Source organism: Microcebus murinus, chromosome 4, assembly GCF_040939455.1.
Source record: "Microcebus murinus isolate Inina chromosome 4, M.murinus_Inina_mat1.0, whole genome shotgun sequence".
NCBI lineage: Eukaryota > Metazoa > Chordata > Mammalia > Primates > Cheirogaleidae > Microcebus > Microcebus murinus.
The window spans coordinates 53,574,259-53,598,169 of record NC_134107.1 but is presented as its reverse complement, the minus strand read 5'-3'; the positions used below and the strand labels follow the sequence as shown (position 1 = coordinate 53,598,169).

Sequence of the window (23,911 nt, the reverse complement as noted above, 5' to 3'; positions counted from 1 at the left end):
CTAAGCTTGGTTGGATCTCTGTGCTGTCACACGGAATCCAATGTGAAGACCTGTAAGGACTATGCACACCAAAGAGAAATGTCTGGTGTAACTCCTCTGGTATGTTGAATTTGTCAGTTATGAGGTTCTATGTGATTGTCTTGCATACTATGTAGTCTTTTTTGTTTCCTGTTTTGCTCAGATATTATGTCCCCAGTGAGACCTGCAGTGACCACTCCATGCCCCTGGCAACCTCCCATGCACTGCTCTACTTTGTCTTTCTCCATAGCACTCATCCCTTTCTAGTAGTCTGTATCACTTACTTGTTAGTTTTATTGTCTGAATTCTATGTTAGAAGACAAATTCCATGAGAGCACACATCTTTCTCTGTTTGTCACTTACATTCTCAACAGCCTAGGACAGTGCTTGAAATATGTCACACTCAGTATGATTTTTGAATGTATGAAAGAACAAATGAATGAAGGAAATGATTAATTTCCTATGATTCTGTTTAGAGGTATAATTACCTTAAAGTAAAGAACAACTTTTAGAAAAAAATATCAATACAATTTGAAAGGATATTAAGCAGATTAAGTATTTTTTCATGTGAAACAATGTGTTCTTAAATATCAATTTAATTTTATTTTATTGACAGTAACTCATTCTGGGTCACTGATTTACTATTTAACCTGAAAATCTACCCCCTACATTTACTAAAAGGGTCTACACTGGGTAATGAGGCATGAGCAGATATATTTTAACCACAGACACTTAACTTCCTCTTACTATGCCATTTATGGGACATTATTGTATCAAATCCTACAAAATAAAAGGTATCGCTAAAAAAATATTTTTCTTTCAAGCTCTCTCTTCAGAGCCCCCTTGATCTCCTTGTTCCTGAGACTGTAGATGAGGGGGTTCAACATGGGGATCACCACCATGTAGAACACAGACACCACCTTGTTCTGGTCAGTCGAGTAGCTGGACTTGGGCATCACATAAATGAATGTAATGGTCCCATAGAACAGAGTGACTGCAGTGAGGTGGGAGGTGCAGGTGGAGAAGGCCTTGTGGCGCCCCTCGGTGGAGCGCATCTTCAGGATGGTGATGAGGATGTAGATGTAGGAGATGGCTATGACAAACACAGTGACCACAATGATGGAGCCAGCAGTAAATGAGGGAACAGCTGCAGGGACACTGGTATCAAAACAGGAGAGTTCAATTAAAGGAGCAAAATCACAGAAAAAATGATTGACTTGATTTTGGCCACAGAAGGATAAAGAAAAGAAGGAAAAGGTAAAGGAGGAAGCATTAAGGAAACCACCTGTGTAAGCCACTATGAGTAACTGGACACAGACTTGTGTGGACATTTTGGTTGAATAAAGCAGTGGGTTGCAGATTGCCACAAAGCGGTCATATGCCATGGCAGCCAGAAGGAAACATTCAGCTGTTCCAAAGAAAACTGCTGAACCAAGCTGGATGGCGCATCCAAGGTAGGAGATTGTATTTCTCTCCACCAGGAAGTTCACGAGCATGTTGGGGGTGACAGAAGATGAATAGCCTATGTCAGCAGAAGCCAAGTGGCTCAGAAGAAAATACATAGGGTGATGGAGCTGAGAGGAGATTCTGATGAGAATGATTGTGCTGAGGTTGCCAGATATGGTCACCAGGTAGATGCACAGGATGATCATGAAGAGGACAACGCGAAGGGCTGGATCATCTGTTAAGCCTAGTAAAATGAACTCCGTCACAGCAGTGTGGTTCCCATCCACCAGGGAATCCATGAGACATGGTAGCTGCTGCCAAGATTAACCTGTGATGATTCCAGTACATTAGTTACAAATTTGTTGGTTTTATCTTCATTAGTACATATAGGAAGTCATTATAAAGATATTAAAGCACCAATATATTTTTACATGAACTAATGGGTCTGTGTTTTGAAAATTATGTTTATCACAAACACCAGAAAAACTAGCTTCAAATAATGTTCTTTTCTTATCATAGTGTTTCCAAAAATGCAGTTAAAGTAGCTTTAAATTCAAAGTATGTATAAAAAATACAAGGCAGATGAGAATAACAACAAAGATTGGTGAGTATATCAAAAAAAGAAAAATATGCATGTAGAATTTTAAAATCAGGACATGAGTATAGCTAACATTTTTTACATCCTTACTAAATGTTTAGCATAGGGCTGAGAAATTTGTATACATAGAATGGCTCGCTTTCCACAAAATAATATTAGTTTCATTATCATTTTATAGATGCATAAACTGAGTCTTAAAGAGGTTATGTAACTTGAATGAAATAACATAGTAAGTGGTGGAGTTAGAATTAAGTTGACTATTCATTCCTTTAGTAACTGCACAGCAAATAAAGTTAAATAATACCATAAAGTCCAACATACCTGGGAATGAGTGGATAACAGTTTATCCTTTATGCCTTTTGGCATCTAATGTGTCAGAGAGGAACTTGGTTAGTGACATATTTCACAATATCTATAAGTAAAATAAGATCATTTTTTGAAAAAAGAAAAAGTGAAATTTGTTTTTCACACTATTGCCATAATTTTAAATTACTATTATGAATGCGGTCACTTATTGTAAATTAATTGAATATTTAACAATATTTATAATTAAATATATTATTCTTTTTTATTTTTAAGTAGTTTGAAATATCAATGTAATCACTATGTAAAAAGCATGATTAATATTTATGACATAATTAAAATACATTCATTTGAGTAAATCATATAACTTCCTACTATAACAGTATTTTCTAATTGGGGTTTTGCAGAATGAATATTATTTTCAACATAATATATTGATGAATAAAGTATAGCCTAAACATTGACAAAGGATCATCCAGCTAGTGGCCAAGTTGACCCTCATCTCCTGGTTTTCTGTTTTTATGTCCCGAGCTGTGTCTAGTATGTTGTTGCTCTAAGCTAAAACCATTTGGACTCATAAGCAAAGTAAGCCTTTATGCAAATATTTACATCATCTTTACATTTTTAAATATTTAATAAAAGTCTTTATAATACCCATAAGTGCCCAAAGTGTCTGAAAGCTATTGAGTTTATTAACATTATTGCAGAGTGCTAAGTTTGAATAGTGTTGAAAGACCATCTGAGTTTCTGTCCTATGGGTAGATAAACAGGGGATCCTGGTGACTTGGATTATGCCTGTTTATTCACATGAAACTGATGGTGGGAACAAAGCATTCAACAGAAGTTGCTCAGTAGCTGATTGCTTGATCACATCTGCCCTGTTTCTGTACTATGGCTTATGAGTACAGATAGAAAGAGTGCTTAAAGGGTAAATGAAAATCAATACATCAGATTAATTAACAAAAGCCAACATCTTACCTCTTGCAATGAGAACTCATTCACCTTTCAGTAACAAATTAAATTCATGATGGTTATATAGCTACCTTTCATTTTTGTTTTCCTTTGAGGAAAAAGCTCTGAAGACTCTAGAGGGTCAAATGTGAATTCAAAGGCACCGTGGAGCATCATTATTTTCTGTAGTGGATAGTGAGCAATTCAATTCAGACACAAAAACAACTACACTTTCCAGATTCTGTGAATACTCAAGTGGTCAATTTATTCTTTTGTTTCTATCTAGGTGCTCATGTATAATTCTATAATCTTTGTTTAATAATTAGTAGAGAATATAACAAAGTCTTATGAATAAATATAGGTTTCTAGTTTACTATGATATTTCTTATTAAGAAATACTCAGTACTAATTTTCAGGTATAAAATGCTACCCTTAGCTTTAACCATTCAATATTATTGTTTATAGATAAGTATTTTGTATTGATGTCTACAGGACATATTATTAGGTACCTTTAGGGGATATGAGATGTAGCATGAGGTGAAGTTTAATTTTAAATAAGAAGCAATTTTAAAGACATATACATTAATTATCAGAGCAAAAGTAAGAAAATAAATGCCTTTAAAGTTGTACAAATAAGTTTAAACTATTAATAAAAGGAGGTTTCGATATCTTCCAGATGAGAAATAGTTTTCACTGTTGATGCCTCAATGTGTTACCTCTGTAGTAGTACTATACAGTATTGGTGGATGATGGTGAAATACAGACATTTTCAAATCAAAGACCCTATTTTACCCTAATTCTCTTGCTAATTCTAATTTTAGAATCTCCTCTGTCAACCCCTGAGGCCCCTTTTCTGAGAAAGTAGCTTTACCATCACTAATTAGAAACAACATTCATTCAGAGCTCACTTTATGCCAAGAACTATGCTTAACAGTTTACATACATTTAATCCTCACAAAATTTTGTGAGGTAGGTGATTTTATTATCCTCATTTTTCAGATGAGAGAACTGAGACTGAGGAGTTCAAGCAACTTGTGCTGGGTGATTCCATTGTCAGTTTCCTGCTTCCAGTGCTAACCACTAGCCTCTCCACGTTAATGCCCCACTCTTTTTCTGGAGCCTAAGACCTGGGAAGCCCTTAGCAGCCTGCTCAGTCCACATGCAAGCATATCCCAGATAGGGAGGCAGTTAAGACCCCAAGGGCAACCCCAAGCAACGTAGGCTGGAAGTCGGTGCACACACATTCTTCCGTCCTATTTGATATGGACAATCTGGAAAGCAATCTCTGGGTTTCTCACATGTCCCAGTGGAGTCAAGGCACTGTTGTGACACCAGTGACCTTGATCATACAACCAGGAAGCAGGACATCCAGGGCAGAATGGGAATTTCTTTTTTGTAGGGATGCATGAAGAGAATCTAAAATGGTAAATACCTGGTTTAGTATAAAAATAATAATACATATTTCTGGAGATCTACTGTACATCATGGTAACTATAGTCAATAATAATAGTGCACACTTGAAAATTGTTAAGAGAGTAGAATCCCTGATCACAAAAAATGATAAGTATGTGAAATGAAAGATATATTAATTCACTTGGTTTCACAATGTATACATATATCAAAACATCACATTGTACCCCACAAATATATGTAATTTTATTTGTCAATTACACCTTAATAAAGTTAAGAAAAATATTGTGTTTCTCCTAATTCCTTTAAAATTCATACAACTCACCAAATAAAAAATTCTAACTTTTTTTTTATTTCAGCATATTATGGGTGTACAAATGTTAAGATTATGTATATTGCCCTCGCCCCCCTGCCCTCCTCGGGTCAGAGCTTCAAGCGTGTCCATCCCCCAAACGGTGTGCATGGTACTCATGTATGTATATACTCATACATAATGTATGTATGTACATACCCATACCTCCCCCCTCCCATCTGCCTGATACTCGATAAATGTTATTCCTATATGTCCACTCAGGTGTTGACCATATGTCTTATATCTCTGCACATAAAGATCCCACAAGAAAATGTTACAATTTTTTTACCAGCAAATTGGTAAAAAATTGTAACATTTTCTTGTGAGATATTTGTGTGCAGAGATGTAAGACATATTGTATGACAACTATAATATAAAGGTGGCAGGAAGAAAAGAAATGTGCAAGGTTTCGAAGTTTCTCTATTTTATGTGATTTAATACGTGGTTAACTCTAGGAAAACTTTGAAAATTTAGAGGCATACGCTGAAATTCTGAAAGCAATAACTAAAAACATAATGCAAAGAGGTATGCCAAAAAACGGCAGCATGAAAATTCAGATGGAATTTTAAGAAAATTAAAATAGTCCATATGCAAGCAGGAAAGAGGAAGACAGTAACAGCAAGGACAACTATTACAGCAACAAAAACCCAAGAAATAGCATCTACGAAAAACTTTCAACTAACATCATTCTTTTTTTTTAATTTCAGGATATTATGGAGGTACAAACATTTTGGATACATGTTATGACTTTGCCATACCTAAACCATGATTTGCAGTGTGCCTTTTCAACCCTACAATGCTCACTGCATCCATTAGTTGTGAGTTTACACACTCCCAACCCCCTAATCCCTGGAGAATATTACTATCGTGTGAGCACCATAGTGTTGATCAGTTAGTGCCAATTTGATGGCGAGTACACTTGGAGCATATTCTTCCATTCTTGTGATACCTCACTTAGGAGGATCAACTAACATCATTCTTAATAGTAAAATATTGAATCACTTCCATCCATGTTTGGTTAAAATGGAAGAAGGTCCATCCTCACCACTACTATTCAACATTATATTGGAGGTCCCAGGTATTAATATAAGACAATAAAAAGTAACAAAAAGCATAAAGTTCAAACAGGAAGAAGCAAAAATGTCCCCGTCTGTATGTAAGTCTTTAAAGAGGAAATTCTAAGATAGCTACAAAACACATACTAGTATTATAGTACTAAATTACTAAGATCTCGGTATGTAATATACAAAATACATTTTATTACAGTATGATTAAGGTATGATTGACAATTAAAATTGTATATATTTAAGGTATTCACCATGTTTTGAAGAAAATTTTATTAATATAAAATTTATTGATAAAATTTTATTGATATTCACCTACCCTTTAATCCCAATCCTTTCTTTTCTCCCAAACCTCCAACCCCTGGCAAACGCCTTTCTACTCTGTTTCTATGAGTTTGTCTACTGAAATTCCTTGTATGAGTGAGATCATGAAGTATTTGTCTTTCTGTGTTTGGCTTATTTCACTTTTAGCATAATATCCTCAAGTTGTATCCATGTTTTCACAAATGTCAGAATGTACTTCTTTTTTCATGATGAATAATATTTCAGGGTGTGTGTGTATGTGTGTTGTGTATCTTCGTGTTCTTTATCTATTGATCAATCGACAGACATCTAGTTATTTCAATATCTTGGTTATAGTGATATTATGCTGCAATGAATATGGGGATGCAGATATTTCTTTGATAAAATGATTACAGTTCTTTTTAATATACACCCACAAGTGGATTGCTGGAATGTATGGCAATTCCATTTTTAACTTTTTGAGGAAACTCCATACTGTTTTCCATAATGGCTATACCAGTGTACAATGCCATCAATAATGTATAAGGATTGCCATTTCCCCACATCCTTTCCAGCACTTGTTATGCTTTGGATTTTGATAATACCCATCCTAACAAGTATGAGGTGATAACTCCTTGTGGTTTTAATTTAATTTCCCTGATGATAGTGATTTTGAGTATTATTTCATATACCCACCGGTCATTTGTATGCCACCTTCTGAAAAGTGACTATTTAGGTTCTTTGCCCACTTTTAACAGGTTGTTTTATTGCTATTGTGTTGTTTCAGTTCCTTATATATTTTGGATATTAACTTTTTATCAGATGTATGGTTTGCATATATTTGGAGAATATTAGGGCATATGTATTGATAAAATGCTTAATCATTCAGGAAAGCATAATATGTCTAAATTTATTGTACATAGCAATGAAATGTGGATTGGTGTTTTCCATCAATTTTGGGCAAATTTTCTTATTCTTCAAATATTTTTTTCAGGCGTATTCTATTCTTTTTCTTCTCTCCTGGGAATTCCAAATATTCATGTGTTATATTATATGATTATGATATTATCTTAATGTTCCCTTATATTATGCTCATTTTTAATTTTGTTTTTACTTCTCAGCTTCAATAATGTCTAATAACCTGTTTTCTAATTATTTTTTTCCTGTTCCATAGTCTGTTATACCTATACAATGTATTTTTATTTTACATGTTTAATTTTTTAGTTTTGGGGTGTCCATTTTGTTCTTTTTTGAGCTTTATTGTTTTCATAAATTTGGCTTTATTTTCACCTATTAGATCCACATTTTCTTTAAATTACTTAATATATTTATATTTATTTAAAAAGTTTTTTTGTTAATTCCAGATATCTGTGACATCTGTGTGCATTTGCCTCTTATTGCTGTTTTTTAAATGTTTTGAATTATAAACCACATATGCAAAAGTATTTTACATATAGGTTTCTTCCTTCTCTAGATAATGTCAGCCTTTTAACTGTGTCTAGCATTTATAGCGAAATTACGTGTTGCTTTATTTTTATTTTTTGAGACAGAATCTCACTCTGTCACCTTGGATATAGTGCAGTGCCATGAGCCTACCTTACTGCATCCACTAACTTCTGGGCTCAAGTAACCCTCTTGCCTTACCCTCCTGAGTAGCTGGGACTACAGGTGTGCATTATGATACCTGGCTAATTTTTCTATTTTTAGTGGAGATGGGGTCTTTTTTTGATTTATTAAAAAATTTTAATCCTTAAATTGTACATCAATATCCTATGACTCCAAATGTTACCATTCTCCTTCAAGTCTGAAGAAAATGATTAATTTATTAAGCTCCACAGACAGCACAGTCCCACTGACATAACATTTAGTACGAAGTCCTACACTCATATGAGAATTAAGAATAGCCAGTATCCAACTGGCCTGAAACCTGATTGTGTTCCTGGCTCAGGATACTTATGATAAATTTGTAAATCCACATTAAGACACAAAATTAAACTAGGGTGTGTATATCTTATAAAAAACTTTTCACAGTAAAAATTGACATTAAAATTTTACCAAATTTCAACCTTATTATGGTTTTCTATCCAATTAAATTTTCAAAATGCCTGATTAACTGTGAATTAATTGCAAGTAACTTCATGTAGGTTTTCTTCTGTTTGCCCAGCATTTCAAAATGGTTATGTAATATTACTTTTAAAATGTCAAAGTATGCTATACATATTGCACTTTTCTGCTGGGCTGGGGCTAGTATCTTCCATGGCAAGATACCAAAACTATTGAATAAAATACACTTTTAAATCAATAGGTACTTGATTAATTTCCCTGAAATTATCAACATCGTTATCAAAATCTTCAAGGATTTTATAAGATTTGATTCTTTAAATACAGTTTTAAAGTTAAACGTATGGGGGGAACCCCTCACATACTCAATTTTTATGTCCTTTTGTGGTCCCTCAATGACCAAAGAGAAATGTAAAGAAATTATGCTGCATGTTTCCTGTCTTAATAAAAAGCTACAATTTTTATTATCCAAATTAAGAAACATTATACTAATCAAAAACATTAATTTTGAAATATCTATGTATATCTGTCTGTAGGTCCCCTTGGAACCTTTCCAAACTTTTATAAAGAACAGACTTAATCAGTTATGTAATAGAATCAAATTAGGTAAAGAAACTTATTTTGCAAAAATTAAATCACTTCCCAATATGCTTGACAGAAACAAGCTATTCATTTTCATTTGTGTTCCATTGAAGACATTACGTAAATCTGTCCAATGGTTTATTTCCAAGTGGTCCACTATGGAATTCTTCAGAATGTTTTGAGATTGGCTGTAGCTAGAGTTCTGACTTCCATTTGGACCCTGTTCTCCTTTACTGTGTGGAGGAGGACTTGGTTTTGGCATCTTTCTAAGAATGGTTGTCATCTCTTTTCTCTCATCAAAATTTTTCCACTACTCATATAGTTTTAAAATAACCCTGATTATTTCCAAGTCTTTTCCCCCACAGAAGCTTAGCAAACCACTGCCTGGCATCTTTCTGCTGTGCAACACAGGCTACATGTAGGCAAGCTAAAGCGATCATGAAAGGAGGATACAGTAGGCAAAGATCCATTCTGTAGGTATCATTCACTATCCTCCATACAAGGGGAAGCAACATGTCTTCTTGGCCCACATCCTGCACATACTGGAGCAAAGGTCTATAAGGATGATACACTATCAAGCAACAATCCATTAGTTCTAAAAGATAGAATTCACATTCTAATATATGACTCATCCTATGAGGAAATTCCTTTGGAAAGGCATATGAAAATCTAGTTTTTAATACAGAAGTAGCAGCAGAAATCAATCTTGTATTTGAGACTATTCCAAATTCCTCTACTTTGGATGCCAAAAACACACATGTAGGAGCCATTAATACAGGATCTATACTTTTCAGAGAATACCCGGCATAGAATCTCTTAAAATAGACTGTAGCAGTGGCAATAACTTCTTGTCTTAATTTAAGATGTTCACCTAATGCTTAGATAACATTTGTAAAAAATACTTGTAATTTCCCAATACTCTTCTTCTGAGAGAAACTTCAAGTCCTTTTGGCGCTCCTTCAATAGATCTTGTTTATCCACAATCTATTGCAAATAGTGGAAGCTCTGCCCAAAGTTCCCTGCCATGGAACACAGCTTGCCCTGATAAAACAGCACCCACCAGCCGGCTGAGTGGCCCACGGAACGACATAGACCCAGCCCTTCCGTTTACCACGCTCCCAGATCAAATTAGCTCTGCTGCCTCAAACTCCTGAGCTCAAGCAATCCTCCTTCCTAAGCCTCCCAGAGTGCTAGGAGCCTGGCCTTCGTAGCTTTCAAATGCCTCCTCCACTGCCACTTTCTTTCCAAAGTCCCAGAGGGGTTCAAGACGGAGAATTCTTAGGCCAAACAATTTATTTTCTAATTTGAGTTTCTTCCAAAGTCTACCAACCCACACTGTCATTACAGTCGTGGATATTTTTTTCTCATTCTTACAAAGTTTTTCTCTGTAGCAAACCTATTCTTCTACCCAATGACATCAAGACTATGTGCTTGCCCCTGAGTATAGATGCTGCTACAGTTCTGTTAAATACTCTTCCCTCTTGAGAATTTAATCGGTTTTCTCTCATCCAGTACTCTTTGATAGCCCTCTAGAAAATGATGCTTTTTATTTTATACATTTTTCCTTGCCACATGCGAATGAGATTTTATTTCCTTCTAATATCCTAACCAGGAGTAAGTAAATTCATTGTTTTATAATAGTTTGGAATGTGAATTAATACAGGATAGTTACTACCTCACAATTCTTTGGTAAGATTTTTTGGTAGTACTTTCACAGTTAGTTTTCATTTTAAATTTTAACTCAGCTTGTACAATGCTTCAATCAAAAAATTGGTCGAGATTCTCAATGGATTTATGTTAATTATAGAAATTAATTTAAAGAATATTAATATCTATACAACATTAAATCTTCCTATCTGGTATGTTAATTTATTCATGTTTCCTTTTTGCAAAGATTTTGTATCTTCCTTCATTTCTAAACATTGAATAAATGTTTAGATAAGATAACATTTAAAATTTTTCTTTTCTAGCTGGGTATTGGCATAATGGAAAAAAATAATTTTGGAGTTCTAATTTGTATTCAGTTACTTTATTAAACTTTCTAAATGTTTTAAACACATGTGCACATGCACATATGTAATATTATCTTCACATCTTTTAATCCTCACAATGCTATGTGATTTGTATAAATATAATATACAGTTTTGGATTAAGAATCATGAGACTCGAAGAGGTTAAGAAACTTATTCAAAGTCACTGCCACATCTCTTTCCAAAGCCTGAAAACCACTGGGACAAACTTTCTCCTGTAGAAATAACTACATGGGAGCAATAAGGGATAATCAAAGTCAATTCCTGCACACTTTATATTTTCTCAGAAACCTCGCAATCAACTTAAACATTTTAATGATATGTGCATATGAATCAATTACAGCTTATTTTCTCTTTGGATAGTCATGTTGAGTAAACATTTTGTACTATGTTGAAGTAGTTGTACAGTAAGTGTTCAGGTAGAAAGAGATATCTGAATGAAGGCATTTCTTCCAGTGACCTAACTGGAATGAAATTATACTTGCACACTTCTTTCTTGAGGTTATTTTACCCCAAGGAAGTGCCTGCAACACACTCCTATAATGACTTTCCAGTATTGTACCTGCTTTGCATTTACATGGCCACTTCTGACACTACTTAAAATTTTAGGTGTATAATCTCATTGGAACTCCTCAATAGATAACAGAAATATTCTTCCAGCTTCCTTCTTCTTTAGTGTCAGAACTTAACAATATTTTTAGCATCACAAATGGAATTCAAGTTTTTTGTGAATTTTAAAATTACATAGATATGCAGGACAATAAGCATAGAAAAAAATTAAAAACCTAAGAGTGCTAGATATCTCCTGGTTGTCTTCCCAGATCTGCTTTCTACCCATTTCCACATTTATATAATCCCAAGAGAATGCCCTTATGGACTGGATCAAGAGCCTCCCTTGCCTGTGGCTTCTGGGAAACACTGGCAGAGGAGACTGCGGTTTGGGGACTTGCCTGGCTCTTCCCCTCCTGGGTCACGTGGGTTGGCTGTGACCCTCCACCAAATGTCACAGCTACCGACAGGTGGTTCTCTTACCACAGCTCTCCGAGGGCCAGTAACTGCCCACACCTTTTGCTCCTTCAGGTTTTGAGCTGATCACTATCCCTGGGTGCAGCATTGTCCTTGAAGCTTTTCCTAAACTCTGTCCACAACTTTGCAAATAGTTCCTTTATTAAATTCCTTCAATTATCCAGACTAAGTGAGTCACCAATTTCCTTCAGTTGCCCTGAATGATATATAGACCATTTTCTACAAATTATCTCCTGCTATCGACTTGATATTTATTCTCCCATTTATTTTTTTTCTTGATTAATTTTATATATATATATATTTATTTATTTATTTATTTTGGCATATTATGGGGGTACAGATTTTAAGGTTTCAATAAATGCCCTTTCCTTCCCTCCCCCCACAAGTCTGAGTTTCCAGCATGACCATCCCCCAGATGGTGCGCATCTCACTCATTATGTATGTATATACTCACCCCTTTCCCCCTCCCATCTGCCCAATACCCTATTACTGTAGTACCTATGTGTCCACTTAGGTGCTACTTTTATTTTTACAAAATTAAAATCGTACTATAAATATAAACGCATAAATATATAGTTTATAACCTGATTTTACAATCAATAAATTATGGACACTGATTGAATGTAATGCAGTTGAAATTATATAAGTCTAAATTCATTAGACTGAGTTATAGAGAATTCTCCACTGTAAGCATAGCGGTTTTCTAATATCATAATCCTCTATTGACCTACATTCACGTAGCCAAATGACCCACCGAAAGTGTGTAGTACTCATTGTTCTTGAAATATCCTTGCCACTTTCCTACCTCATGGCCTACCCTTCTGTTGAAAATATATTTCATCTACCAGCTATGTATAAAGTACCTTCCCATGTGGCTTCAATTTTACCACTCTGAAACTGGTCTTCCTAAATTACCTACAGTTGCCACATTGCCAAATCTCAGAAGGATTAAACAAGTACCCACACTTTCTCATCTTGAATCACTTTCATTTTTGTATTATGAAAACCTACATTTTTTTTTTTTTTTTGAGACAGAGTCTCGCTTTGTTGTCCAGGCTAGAGTGAGTGCCGTGGCGTCAGCCTAGCTCACAGCAACCTCAAACTCCTGGGCTCGAGTGATCCTTCTGCCTAAGCCTCCCGAGTAGCTGGGACTACAGGCATGCGCCACCATGCCCGGCTAATTTTTTTTTTATATATATATATCAGTCGGCCAATTAATTTCTTTCTGTTTATAGTAGAGACGGGGTCTCGCTCTTGCTCAGGCTGGTTTTGAACTCCTGACCTTGAGCAATCCGCCCGCCTCGGCCTCCCAAGAGCTAGGATTACAGGCGTGAGCCACAGCGCCCGGCCGAAAACCTACATTTCTGGTTTGGATTTCATCCTACCTCTTCTGTCCACTTGTGTTCAAGTTTGCTAGGTATTGCAAATCTATCAGACCCTTAAATGATCTACTATTCTGTAGTTGATCCTATCTATCCTTATGTTTATAGCCACAGATGGGTCTCGTGCAATTTCTTCAATACTCATTCAATACTACTTAAATATTACTCACCCTTTAATTTATACATTCAACCCTGACTCTTCTGTGAGCTAAAAGACTTCTGCATTCAATAGTAGTAGGCATTGAGTTTTTGAAGAATAATAAAGAAAATATTTTTGTGTGCACATATGTTTTAATTCTCTTGAGTATCTATCTAGAAGTAGAATTTATGGTCACAGGGTAACTCTAATTATTAATAGCTTGAGGAACTGTAAGATAGTTTTCCAAAAGTGATTGCACCATTTTACGTTCCCTCCAGCAGTGTAAGAGGGCTCCCAATTTATCACATTCTTACCAGCACTTTTTATCATCTTACTTTTTGATTCCAACCACACAAGTGGATGTGAAGTAGTACCTCATCAAGGGAGTTACTACTTTTTATTTGCATTTCTCTTGTGACTCTCACAAAATTTTTGAAGACAATATATCAGCCTGTACTACAAGGGATAGGAACAATGGAAAGTAAAAGGTCTGTGGATTCTAGGTCTAGACTGGGAAGGAAATATGACAAGAAAACTACTCAGCTGTAACATGGGCAATATTTGTTCTGGAAAAGGAAGAATGATCTAGATGCTGGAACCAAAGATCCAGAAGGTAGAGTCAAGACACACAGAGCCAATTTAACATGGACTAGGACTAGGCCCTGATCAAGAAAATAACAATTTGTATCCAGTTGGATTTGGCAATGTTACTGGGGCAATGATTGCTATGTGACTACTTTATTCACATTTTATAAACAAAAGTGTTGACAGAAAAATTTATAATTAAGAAAAAATATATAATCTGCTGAAAATTCTAAGTTATATTCATAATTTTTCAAAAGTAGTTGCCTGCCATAATTTAATTTGAAGACATGTGAACTAAAGAGACAAGTCACCCGTTCCCTATACACCTAACAGATATATGCATAGTCATTAATTTCCTGTGGTTCTGTCAGCAAAAAGCTAAGAATTAATGTCTGAAACACTAAGGAGAGGACAGGAAAGGGAAATAAATGTGGTAGTTGTCAACATATTGAGGTCGACATAGTCTCTCCAGGGGCCAGTCAAAATTTTAGGGGAGAGACAGTCAAGTCCCCTGGAGCTTCCTGAGTAAGATGTGACTGAGACCACAAACGAAGTTTTTCTCCATAGTCTCAATGACATCTTGCAATTGGATTATTCTCCAAGAAATTATTGCTTGTTTTTATTTCACCCAGTCCCTAAAGAATCAGAAATTCCTCTCATTCCAGCAAAATAATCAATTATTTTGACCTGAAACAGAAATTCACAGGACAATTAGAGACAACACTTCTTGTTCTCTTCTAGTGAGCGCTGTAACTATGCCAGAACAGGAGGCCAGGAACACAGACCAGAATTTTACAGGCCCACAAAGCTCATTCCTAGTAGGGGACGTTTGTGCATGGAGAATGTCTCCATCAATGTTATTATTTGGTTCCACTTTGTCATTTCCTTTCATAATGTACTCAGTCATAACTGTAGTTATCAGCCTTATCTCAGGATAAACTAATTTTGAAAATGGACACAGTCTAAGGGTTTAGAGGTATAACAACCTTAACTTACAGTAGAGAACAAATTATAGAAAAAATTGAATAAAATTTGAAAGGATTTGAGCCAGAGTAAGCACATTTTCATGTGCAACAATGTTTTCCTAATTGTAAATTAAATTTTATTTTATTAATGATAACTCACTATGGGCCACTGATTTACTTTTTGATCTGAATATCTACCCCCTACATTTACTAAAAAGCTCCACACTGAGTAATGATGCATGAGCAGATATATTTTAACCACAGACACTCTATTTCCTTTTATTATTAATATTTTATTAATGAGACATCATTGTATCAAATTCTACTAATAAAAGGTGTCAGTAAGAAAATATTTTTCTTCCAAGCTCTCTCTTCAGAGCCCCCTTGATCTCCTTGTTCCTGAGACTGTAGATGAGGGGGTTCAACATGGGGATCACCACCATGTAGAACACAGACACCACCTTGTTCTGGTCAGTCGAGTAGCTGGACTTGGGCATCACATAAATGAATGTAACAGTCCCATAGAACAGAGTGACCGCAGTGAGGTGGGAGGTGCAGGTGGAGAAGGCCTTGTGGCGCCCCTCGGTGGAGCGCATCTTCAGGATGGTGATGAGGATGTAGATGTAGGAGACGACTATGACAAACACGGTGACCACAATGATGGAGCCAGCAGTAAATGAAGGAATAGCTGCAAGGACACTGGCATCAAAACAGGAGAGTTCAATTAAGGGAGCAAAATCACAGAAAAAATGATTGACTTGATTTTGGCCACAGAAAGATAAAGAAAAGAACGAAAACATAAAGGAGGAAGCATTAAGAAAACAACCCATGTAAGCCACTACAAGTAGCTGCACACATACTTGAGTGGACATTTTGGTTGAATAAAGCAGTGGGTTGCAGATTGCCACAAAACGGTCATAAGCCATGACAGCCAGAAGGAAGCATTCAGCTGGCCCAAAGAAAGCAGCTAAACCAAGCTGGATGGCGCATCCAAGGTAGGAGATTGTATTTCTCTCCACCAGGAAGTTCACAAGCATGTTGGGGGTGACAGAAGATGAAGAGCCTATGTCAGCAGAAGCCAAGTGGCTCAGAAGAAAATACATAGGATGATGGAGCTGAGAGGAGATTCTGATGAGAATGATTGTGCTGAGGTTGCCAGATATGGTCACCAGGTAAAAGCATAGCATGAGTATGAAGAGGATGACCCGAAGGACTGGATCATGTGTTAAGCCCAATAAAATGAACTCTGTCACACCAGTGTGGTTCCCATCCACCGGGGCATCCATGAGACAAGGTACTGCTCTTAAAATGAACCTGTGATGTGAACAGACCAGTAGTTATAAATTTGTTGGTTTCATTTTTATTAGTGCACATGATCATTATAAAGATATTCAAGTACCAGCATATTTTTATATGAAATGATGAGTCTATCTGTGATTGAAAATTATTTTTTTCTCAAACACCAGAAAAATCTCCTTCAAATAGTGTCCTATTCTTGTCATATTGTTTCCCAAATGCAGTTAAAGTGGCTTTCAATTAAACTTTAACTTGTATAGGGTAACATAGCAAGCAGTAGAGTCAGAACATAAAACTCAGAGGAAGTCTGCTTGCTTATTCCTTTAATAACTATACAACATGTGAAGTTAAATACCATAAAGTCCAGCACGCCTGGCAATGAGTTGATAACAGCTTATCCTTTAGGTCTTCTGGCATCTTATATGTCAAAGAGGAAGCTGGTTGGTAACACATTTCACAATATCTATCAGTTAGATAAGACCATTTTTTGAAAAGCAGAAATAAAATTATTTTCAACTCTATTACCAGAAAGGAATGTCAAATTACTATTATGAATAAGGTCACTTATAGTGAATTTATTGGATATCTTTAAAATATTTATAATTAAATACATTATTGTTTTATTTTTTCAAGTAGTTTGAGATATCAATGTAATCAATATGCAAAAACATGATTAATATTCATCACATAATAAAAATACTTATTAAATAAATCAAATAACTTCCTACTATAACAATGTTTTCTAATTGGAGTTTTGCAGAATGAATAATAGTATTTTCAACATAATATAGAGCTGAATAAAGTATAGCCTAAAAATTGAAGAAGGAATATCCAGCTAGTGGCTAGGTTGACCCTCATCTCTTAGTTTTCTGACAAAATCCCAAGCTTTGTCTAATATGTTGTTGCTTCTAAGCTAAAAGCATTTGGATTCCTAAGCAGAGTAAGTCTTTCTGCAAATATTTACATCATCTTCACATTTTTAATTTTTAATTGAAATATTTATAATATCCATAAGTGCTGAAAGTGACTCAAAGCTAGTGAGCTTATTAACATTATTGCAGAGTGCTAAGTTTGAATAGTGTTGAAAGACATCTGAGTCTTTCTGTCTTATGGGTAGATAAACAGGGAATCCTGGTGACTTGCATTATGCCTGTTTACTCACATGAAACTGATGGTGGGAACAGAGCAATTCAGCCAAAGTTGCTCAGTAGCTAATAACTTGATCACATTTGCCCTGTTTCTTCACGATGGCTAGTAAGTACAGATATAAAGTGTGCTTAAAGAGTAAATGAAAATTGATACATTGGATTCATTAAGAAGAGCCAACATCTTACCTCTTGCAATGAGAACTCATCCATCTTTCAGTAACAAATTAAAGTCATAGTGGTTATATAGGTATCTTTCATTTTTATTTTCCTTTGAGGAAAAATCTCTGAAGACTCCAGAAATTCCATTGTGAATTCAAAGGCACCATGGAGCATCATTATTTTCTGTAGTGGAAATTGAGCAGTTCAATTCAGACACAAAAATAACTAATCTTTCCAGATTCTATGAATACTCAAGTGGTCAATTTATTCTTTTGTTTCTATCTAGGTGTTCATGGATACTTCTATATCCTTTGTTTAACAATTTTTAGAACATATAATATAACAAATTCTTATAGATGAATGGTAGGTTACAAGTTTACTATGATATTTTGAATTAAGAAATATTTAGTCCTAAATTTCAGATACAAATGCTAACCTTAGCTTTATGCAATCAATATTGTTTATTGATAAGTATTTTGTATTGATATCTATGAGACTTGTCATTAAGTACTTTGAGATAATATGAGTTGTAGTGTGAGGTAAAGTTATTTTTATTTTAATTCTCTTTATTTCAGAATATTATGGGGGTACAAATGTTTAGGTTACATATACTGCCTTTGCCACACCTGAGTGAGAGCTACAAGCATTCCTAATCCCTGCAGCAGTGTGCACTGTACCCATTAGGTATGAATTTACCCATCCCTTCCTCCCCCATCCCACCTGCCTGACACTTGATAAATGTTACCACCATATGTGCACATAAGTGTTGATCAGTTAGTACCAATTTGTAAGTACATGTGGTGCTTGTTTTTCCATTCTTGTGGGCTCCAGCTCTATCCAGGATAATGCGAAAGGTTCTAGATCACCATTGTTTTTGTGCCTGAGTAGAACTTCATGGTATACATATACCACATTTTATTAATCCACTCATGTATTGACGGGCACTTGGGTTGTTTCCACACCTTTGCAATTGTGAATTGTGCTGCTATATAAAAATTCAAATGTGGATGTCCTTTTTATAGAATGTCTTTTTTTTTCCTTTGGGTAGATGCCCAGAAATGGAATTGCTGTATCACATGGTAGTTCTGCTTGTAGCTCTTTGAGGTATCTCCATATTACTTTCCACCAAGTTTGCACTAGTTTGCAATCCCACTGGCAGTTATATGAGTGTTCCTATCTCTCCACATCCATGCTAACGTTTATTGTTTGAGGACTTTTTGATGAAGGCCATTCTCACTGGAATTAAGTAATATCTCATTGTGGTTTTGATTTGCATTTCCCTGATGATTAGAGATATTGAGGATTTTTTCTTGTTTTTTGGCCATTAGTCTATCTTCTTTAGAAAAGTTTCTGTTCATGTCCTTTGCCCACTTTCTGATAGGGCTGTTTGATTTTTTTCCTTTTGATTTTCCTGAGCTCTATATAGATTCTAGTTATCAGTTCTTTATTGGCTATGTAGCATGTGAGTATTTTCTCCTATTCTGTAGGTTGTCTGTTTGCTGTCGTGATAGTTTCTTTGGCTGTACAGAAGCTTTTTAATTTGATCAGTTCCCATTTATTTATTTTTGTTGTTGCTGTGATTGCTTTTGGGGTCTTCTTCATATTCTCTATTGTAAATTTTAATTCAGCTTGTAATGTTTCAACCAAAAAATTGGTTGAGATTCTCTATGGATGTATATTAGTGGCAGAAATTAATTTAGAGAATATTACTTTCTATACAAAATTAAATCTTCCTATCTGGTATGTTTATTTATTCATGCCTTGTTTTTGCAAAGGTTTTGTATCTTCCTTTATTTTTAAAAATGTAATAGATTTTAGTGAATAAAAACATTTTAAAATTTCCTTTTCTAGCTGGGCATTTGAAGTATTTTGGAGTCTTAATTTATATTCATTCGCTTTATTAAACTTTTTAAATGTTTTATACACTCATGCACATATACATATGTAATATTACCTTCATATCATTTAATCCTCACAACACTGTGTGATTTGTATAAATATAATATACAGTTTTGAATTAAGAAACATGAAACATAAAGATATTAAGAAACTTATTCAAAGTCGCTGCCATATCTCTTTACAAAGCCTAAAAAACACTGGGACAAACTTTCTCCTATAGAAATACCTGATGGGAGGAGGAAGAGATAATCAGAGTCTCTTCCTGCACACTTTATATTTTCTCAGAAACCTCACAATCAACTTAAACATTTTTAATGATTTGCACATGGGATTCAATTACACCTTATTTCCTCTTCTGATATTCAATTTTGAGTAAACATTTTGCAGTATGTTGAAGAAATAGTTGTATAGTAAGTGTTCAGCTAGAAAGAGATATCCGAATGAGGGCACTTCTTCCAGTGACCTAACTGTGGTGAAATTATGGCTGCACACTTCTTTACCAAGGTTAGTTTATCCCAAGGAAACTCCTGCAACACAGTGTAATGACATTCCAGTATTGTACCTCCTTTCCATTTGCATAGCCACTTCTGACACTACTTAAATTTTGGTGTGCATAATCCCCTTGAATCACCTGCAATAGATGCAGAAATAGTCTTCCTCCTTCCTTCTTCTTTAGTTTTAGAACTTGAAAATATTGTTAGCATTACAAAAAAATTCAAGTTTGTATGTACATTTAATAAATACATACATATACAGACAATAAGCATAGAAAAAAGTTAAAAACCCAAGAGTGGTAGATATCTACTGCTTGTCTTCCCACATCCAGTTTCTACCCATTTCCTCCTTGATATAATCCCAAGAGATTGACCTATATGGACTGTATGAACAGCTTCCCTTGCCTGTGGCTTCTGGGAAAAGCTGGCAGAGGAGATTGAGGCTTGAATACTTCCCTGGCTCTCCCCCTCCTGGGTCACATAGGTTGGTCGTTATGCTCCACCAAATGCCACAGATCCTGGCAGGTGGTTCTCTTACCACAGCTCTCCAAAGTCCAGTAGCTGCCCAGACCTTTTACACCTTCAGGTTTTGAGCTGATCACTATCCCTGGGTGCAACGTTACCCTTGAAGCTTTTCCTAAACTCTGCTCAAAGTTTTCAGATAGTTCCTTTATTAAATTCCCCTTAGTTATCCAGACTGGCTAAGTCACCAATATTCAGTTGCCCTGAATGATATATAGGCCATTTTCTATAAATTATCTCCTGCTAACACCTTGATTTTTATTCTCCCAGAAATTTATCTTTTTGAAAAAACAAACTTTTATTTTTATAAAATTAAAATTATACTTTACATATAAATACTTGAATATATAGTTTATAACCTGATTTTACAATCAATAAATTGTAGATACTGATTGAACATAATGTAGTTGAAATGATTCAAGTCCAAATTCATTAGACTGACTTGTAGAGAATTCTCCACCATAAGCATAACTGTTTTCCAATATTATAGTCCTTTATTGTCCAATATTCATGTAGCAAAATGACCCAGCTGAAATGAGTTATTCTTTCTTCCTGAAATATCCTTTGCTGAAATTATTTTTCACCTACTAGCTACATATCAAGTACATTCCCATGTGGCTTCAATTTTACCACTTTGAAACTGCTCTTGCTAAATTACCTAGAGATGCCGTATTGCCAAATCTCAGAAGGATTAAACAAGTATCCATACTTTCTCATCTTGAATCACTTTCATTTTTGTTTTCTGAAAACTTACATTCCTGGTTTGGATTTCATTCTGCCTTTCTTGTCCAGTTGTGTTAATCTTGGCTAGATTTTGCAACTCTATCAGACCCTTAATGATGGGCTACCCTGTATTTATCCTGTATATCCTTATGTTTATAGCCACATATGAGTCTCATGCGATTTCTTCAATTTAAATACTACTTAAATATTGTTTACTCTTTAATTTATATGTTCAACCCTGATTCTTCTCTGAGCTAAAAGACTTCTGCATTCAACAGTAGTAGTCAGTGAGTGAAGAACACTGGGGAAAATATTTTTGTGTGGACATATGTTTTAATTCTCTTGTGTATCCATCTAGAAATGGAATTGCTGAGTGATAGGATAACTGTATTTTTAATAGTTTGAGAAACTGCAAGACAGTTTTCAAAATGATTGCACCATTTTGCATTCCCTCCAGCAGTGTAAGAAAGCTCCAATTTTCCGTGTTCTCACCAACACTTTTTTCATCTTACTTTTTTATTCTAACCATAAAAGTGGGGGTAAAGTAGTATCCCACTGAGGTTTTATTTGCATTTCTCTGGTGACTCTCACAATATTTTTGAAGAAAATATATCAGCTTGTACTGTAAGGGACAGGGACAGTGCAAAGCGAAAGGTTTATAGACTCTTAGCCTAGACTGGTCAGGAAATATGACAAAAAAAACTACTCAGGTATAATATGGGCAGCATTGTTCTGGAAAAGGAAGGATGATCCATACAGTCCAGTAGGTAGAGTCAAGATACACAGAGCCAACTTAACATGGACTAGGACTAGACCCTAATAAAGAAAATAGCCATTTGTACCCAGTTGGATTTTGGCAATGTTATGGGCCGGTGTTTTGTATGTGACCGCTGTATTCACACTTTATAAATAAACGTGTTTATAGAAGTTTTCTTACCCCTGTATCAACAATGTCTCTTAAGTATATAGAGAGCAGGTAACTTGTCCCTTTATCTCACATGTCTTCAAATGAAAGTATGACAGATGACTACTTTTGAAAGAAATATGAATACACCTTAGAGTTTTCAGCAGATTGTGTATGTTTTCTTAATTATAAGTTTAATTTAATTTTATTAGAGATACCTATCAGCCTGTGATTTACTATTTGATATCTAAAAATCTACCTAGTACTAAAAAAAAATCACTGCACACTGGGTAATGATATATGGTCAGCTATATTGTAACCACAGAAAAATTCTGTTTATTACTGTATCTGTGGGACATTATTGTATCAAATCCTACAAAATAACAAGTGTCGTTAAGAAAATATTTTTCTTTCAAGCTCTCTCTTCAGAGCCCCCTTGATCTCCTTGTTCCTGAGACTGTAGATGAGGGGGTTCAACATGGGGATCACCACCATGTAGAACACAGACACCACCTTGTTCTGGTCAGTCGAGTAGCTGGACTTGGGCATCACGTAAATGAATGTAATGGTCCCATAGAACAGAGTGACCGCAGTGAGGTGGGAGGTGCAGGTGGAGAAGGCCTTGTGGCGCCCCTCGGTGGAGCGCATCTTCAGGATGGTGATGAGGATGTAGATGTAGGAGACGGCTATGACAAACACAGTGACCACAACGACGGAACCAGCAGAAAATGAGGGAACAGCAGCAGGGACACTGGCATCAAAACAGGAGAGTTCAATTAAGGGAGTAAAATCACAGAAAAAATGATTGACTTGATTCGGGCCACAGAAAGATAAAGAAAAGAAGGAAAAAGTAAAGGAGCAAGCGTTAAGAAAACCACCTGTGTAAGCCACTATGAGTAACTGGACACAGACTTGAGTGGACATTTTGGTTGAATAAAGCAGTGGGTTGCAGATTGCCACAAAGCGGTCATATGCCATGGCAGCCAGAAGGAAACATTCGGCTGTCCCAAAGAAAACAACTGAAAAAAGCTGGATGGTGCATCCAAGGTAGGAGATTGTATTTCTCTCCACCAGGAAGTTCACAAGCATGTTGGGTGTGACAGAAGATGAATAGCCTATGTCAGCAGAAGCCAAGTGGCTCAGAAGAAAATACATAGGATGATGGAGCTGAGAGGAGATTCTGATGAGAATGATTGTGCTGAGGTTGCCAGATATGGTCACCAGGTAAATGCATAGCATGAGTATGAAGAGGATGACCCGAAGGACTGGATCATCTGTTAAGCCCAATAAAATGAACCTGGTCACTGCAGTGTGATTCCCGTACACCCAGGACTCCATGAGACAATGTAGCTGCTCCCAAAATGAACCTGTGACGAGAAGAGTACACCAGTTAAAAATTTTTAGTTTTCATTTTTATTAGTACTTATGGCCATTATAAAGATATTCCAGCACCAGTATATTTTTACATGAAATGATGAGTCTGTCTATGCTTTGAAAATTATTTTTATCAGGAACACCAGAAATATTTCCTTCAAATAATGTCCTTTTTTGTCATACTGATTCCAAAGGCAG

At 35.6% G+C, this 23,911-nt stretch overlaps 3 protein-coding genes and 1 pseudogene across 3 annotated transcripts; all 4 read right to left on the bottom strand.

The window, feature by feature from the left end:
• Positions 1-818: 818 nt before the first annotated feature.
• LOC105859897 (olfactory receptor 5P76) lies at positions 819-1,763 on the bottom strand. The gene has a single exon (XM_012744151.3). The coding sequence runs from the start codon at positions 1,761-1,763 to the stop codon at positions 819-821; it is 945 nt and encodes a 314-aa protein (XP_012599605.3).
• Positions 1,764-9,068: 7,305 nt separating this feature from the next.
• On the bottom strand, positions 9,069-10,114 carry LOC105859898 (cyclin-C pseudogene; annotated as a pseudogene).
• A 5,418-nt stretch (positions 10,115-15,532) lies between these two features.
• LOC105859899 (olfactory receptor 5P76-like) lies at positions 15,533-16,480 on the bottom strand. The gene has a single exon (XM_020286879.2). It carries the CDS (start codon positions 16,478-16,480, stop codon positions 15,533-15,535), a length of 948 nt encoding a protein of 315 aa, XP_020142468.2.
• Positions 16,481-22,732: 6,252 nt separating this feature from the next.
• LOC105859908 (olfactory receptor 5P76-like) lies at positions 22,733-23,665 on the bottom strand. Its single transcript, XM_012744157.3, has one exon. It carries the CDS (start codon positions 23,576-23,578, stop codon positions 22,733-22,735), a length of 846 nt encoding a protein of 281 aa, XP_012599611.2. The 5' UTR covers positions 23,579-23,665.
• Positions 23,666-23,911: the final 246 nt, after the last annotated feature.

What these genes read in the sequence shown, in the direction of transcription:
- LOC105859899 (XM_020286879.2), bottom strand. Translation starts at nt 16,480, where the DNA reads ATGGATGCCCCGGTGGATGGGAACCACACTGGTGTGACAGAGTTCATT.
- LOC105859897 (XM_012744151.3), bottom strand. Translation starts at nt 1,763, where the DNA reads ATGGATTCCCTGGTGGATGGGAACCACACTGCTGTGACGGAGTTCATT.
- LOC105859908 (XM_012744157.3), bottom strand. Translation starts at nt 23,578, where the DNA reads ATGCTATGCATTTACCTGGTGACCATATCTGGCAACCTCAGCACAATC.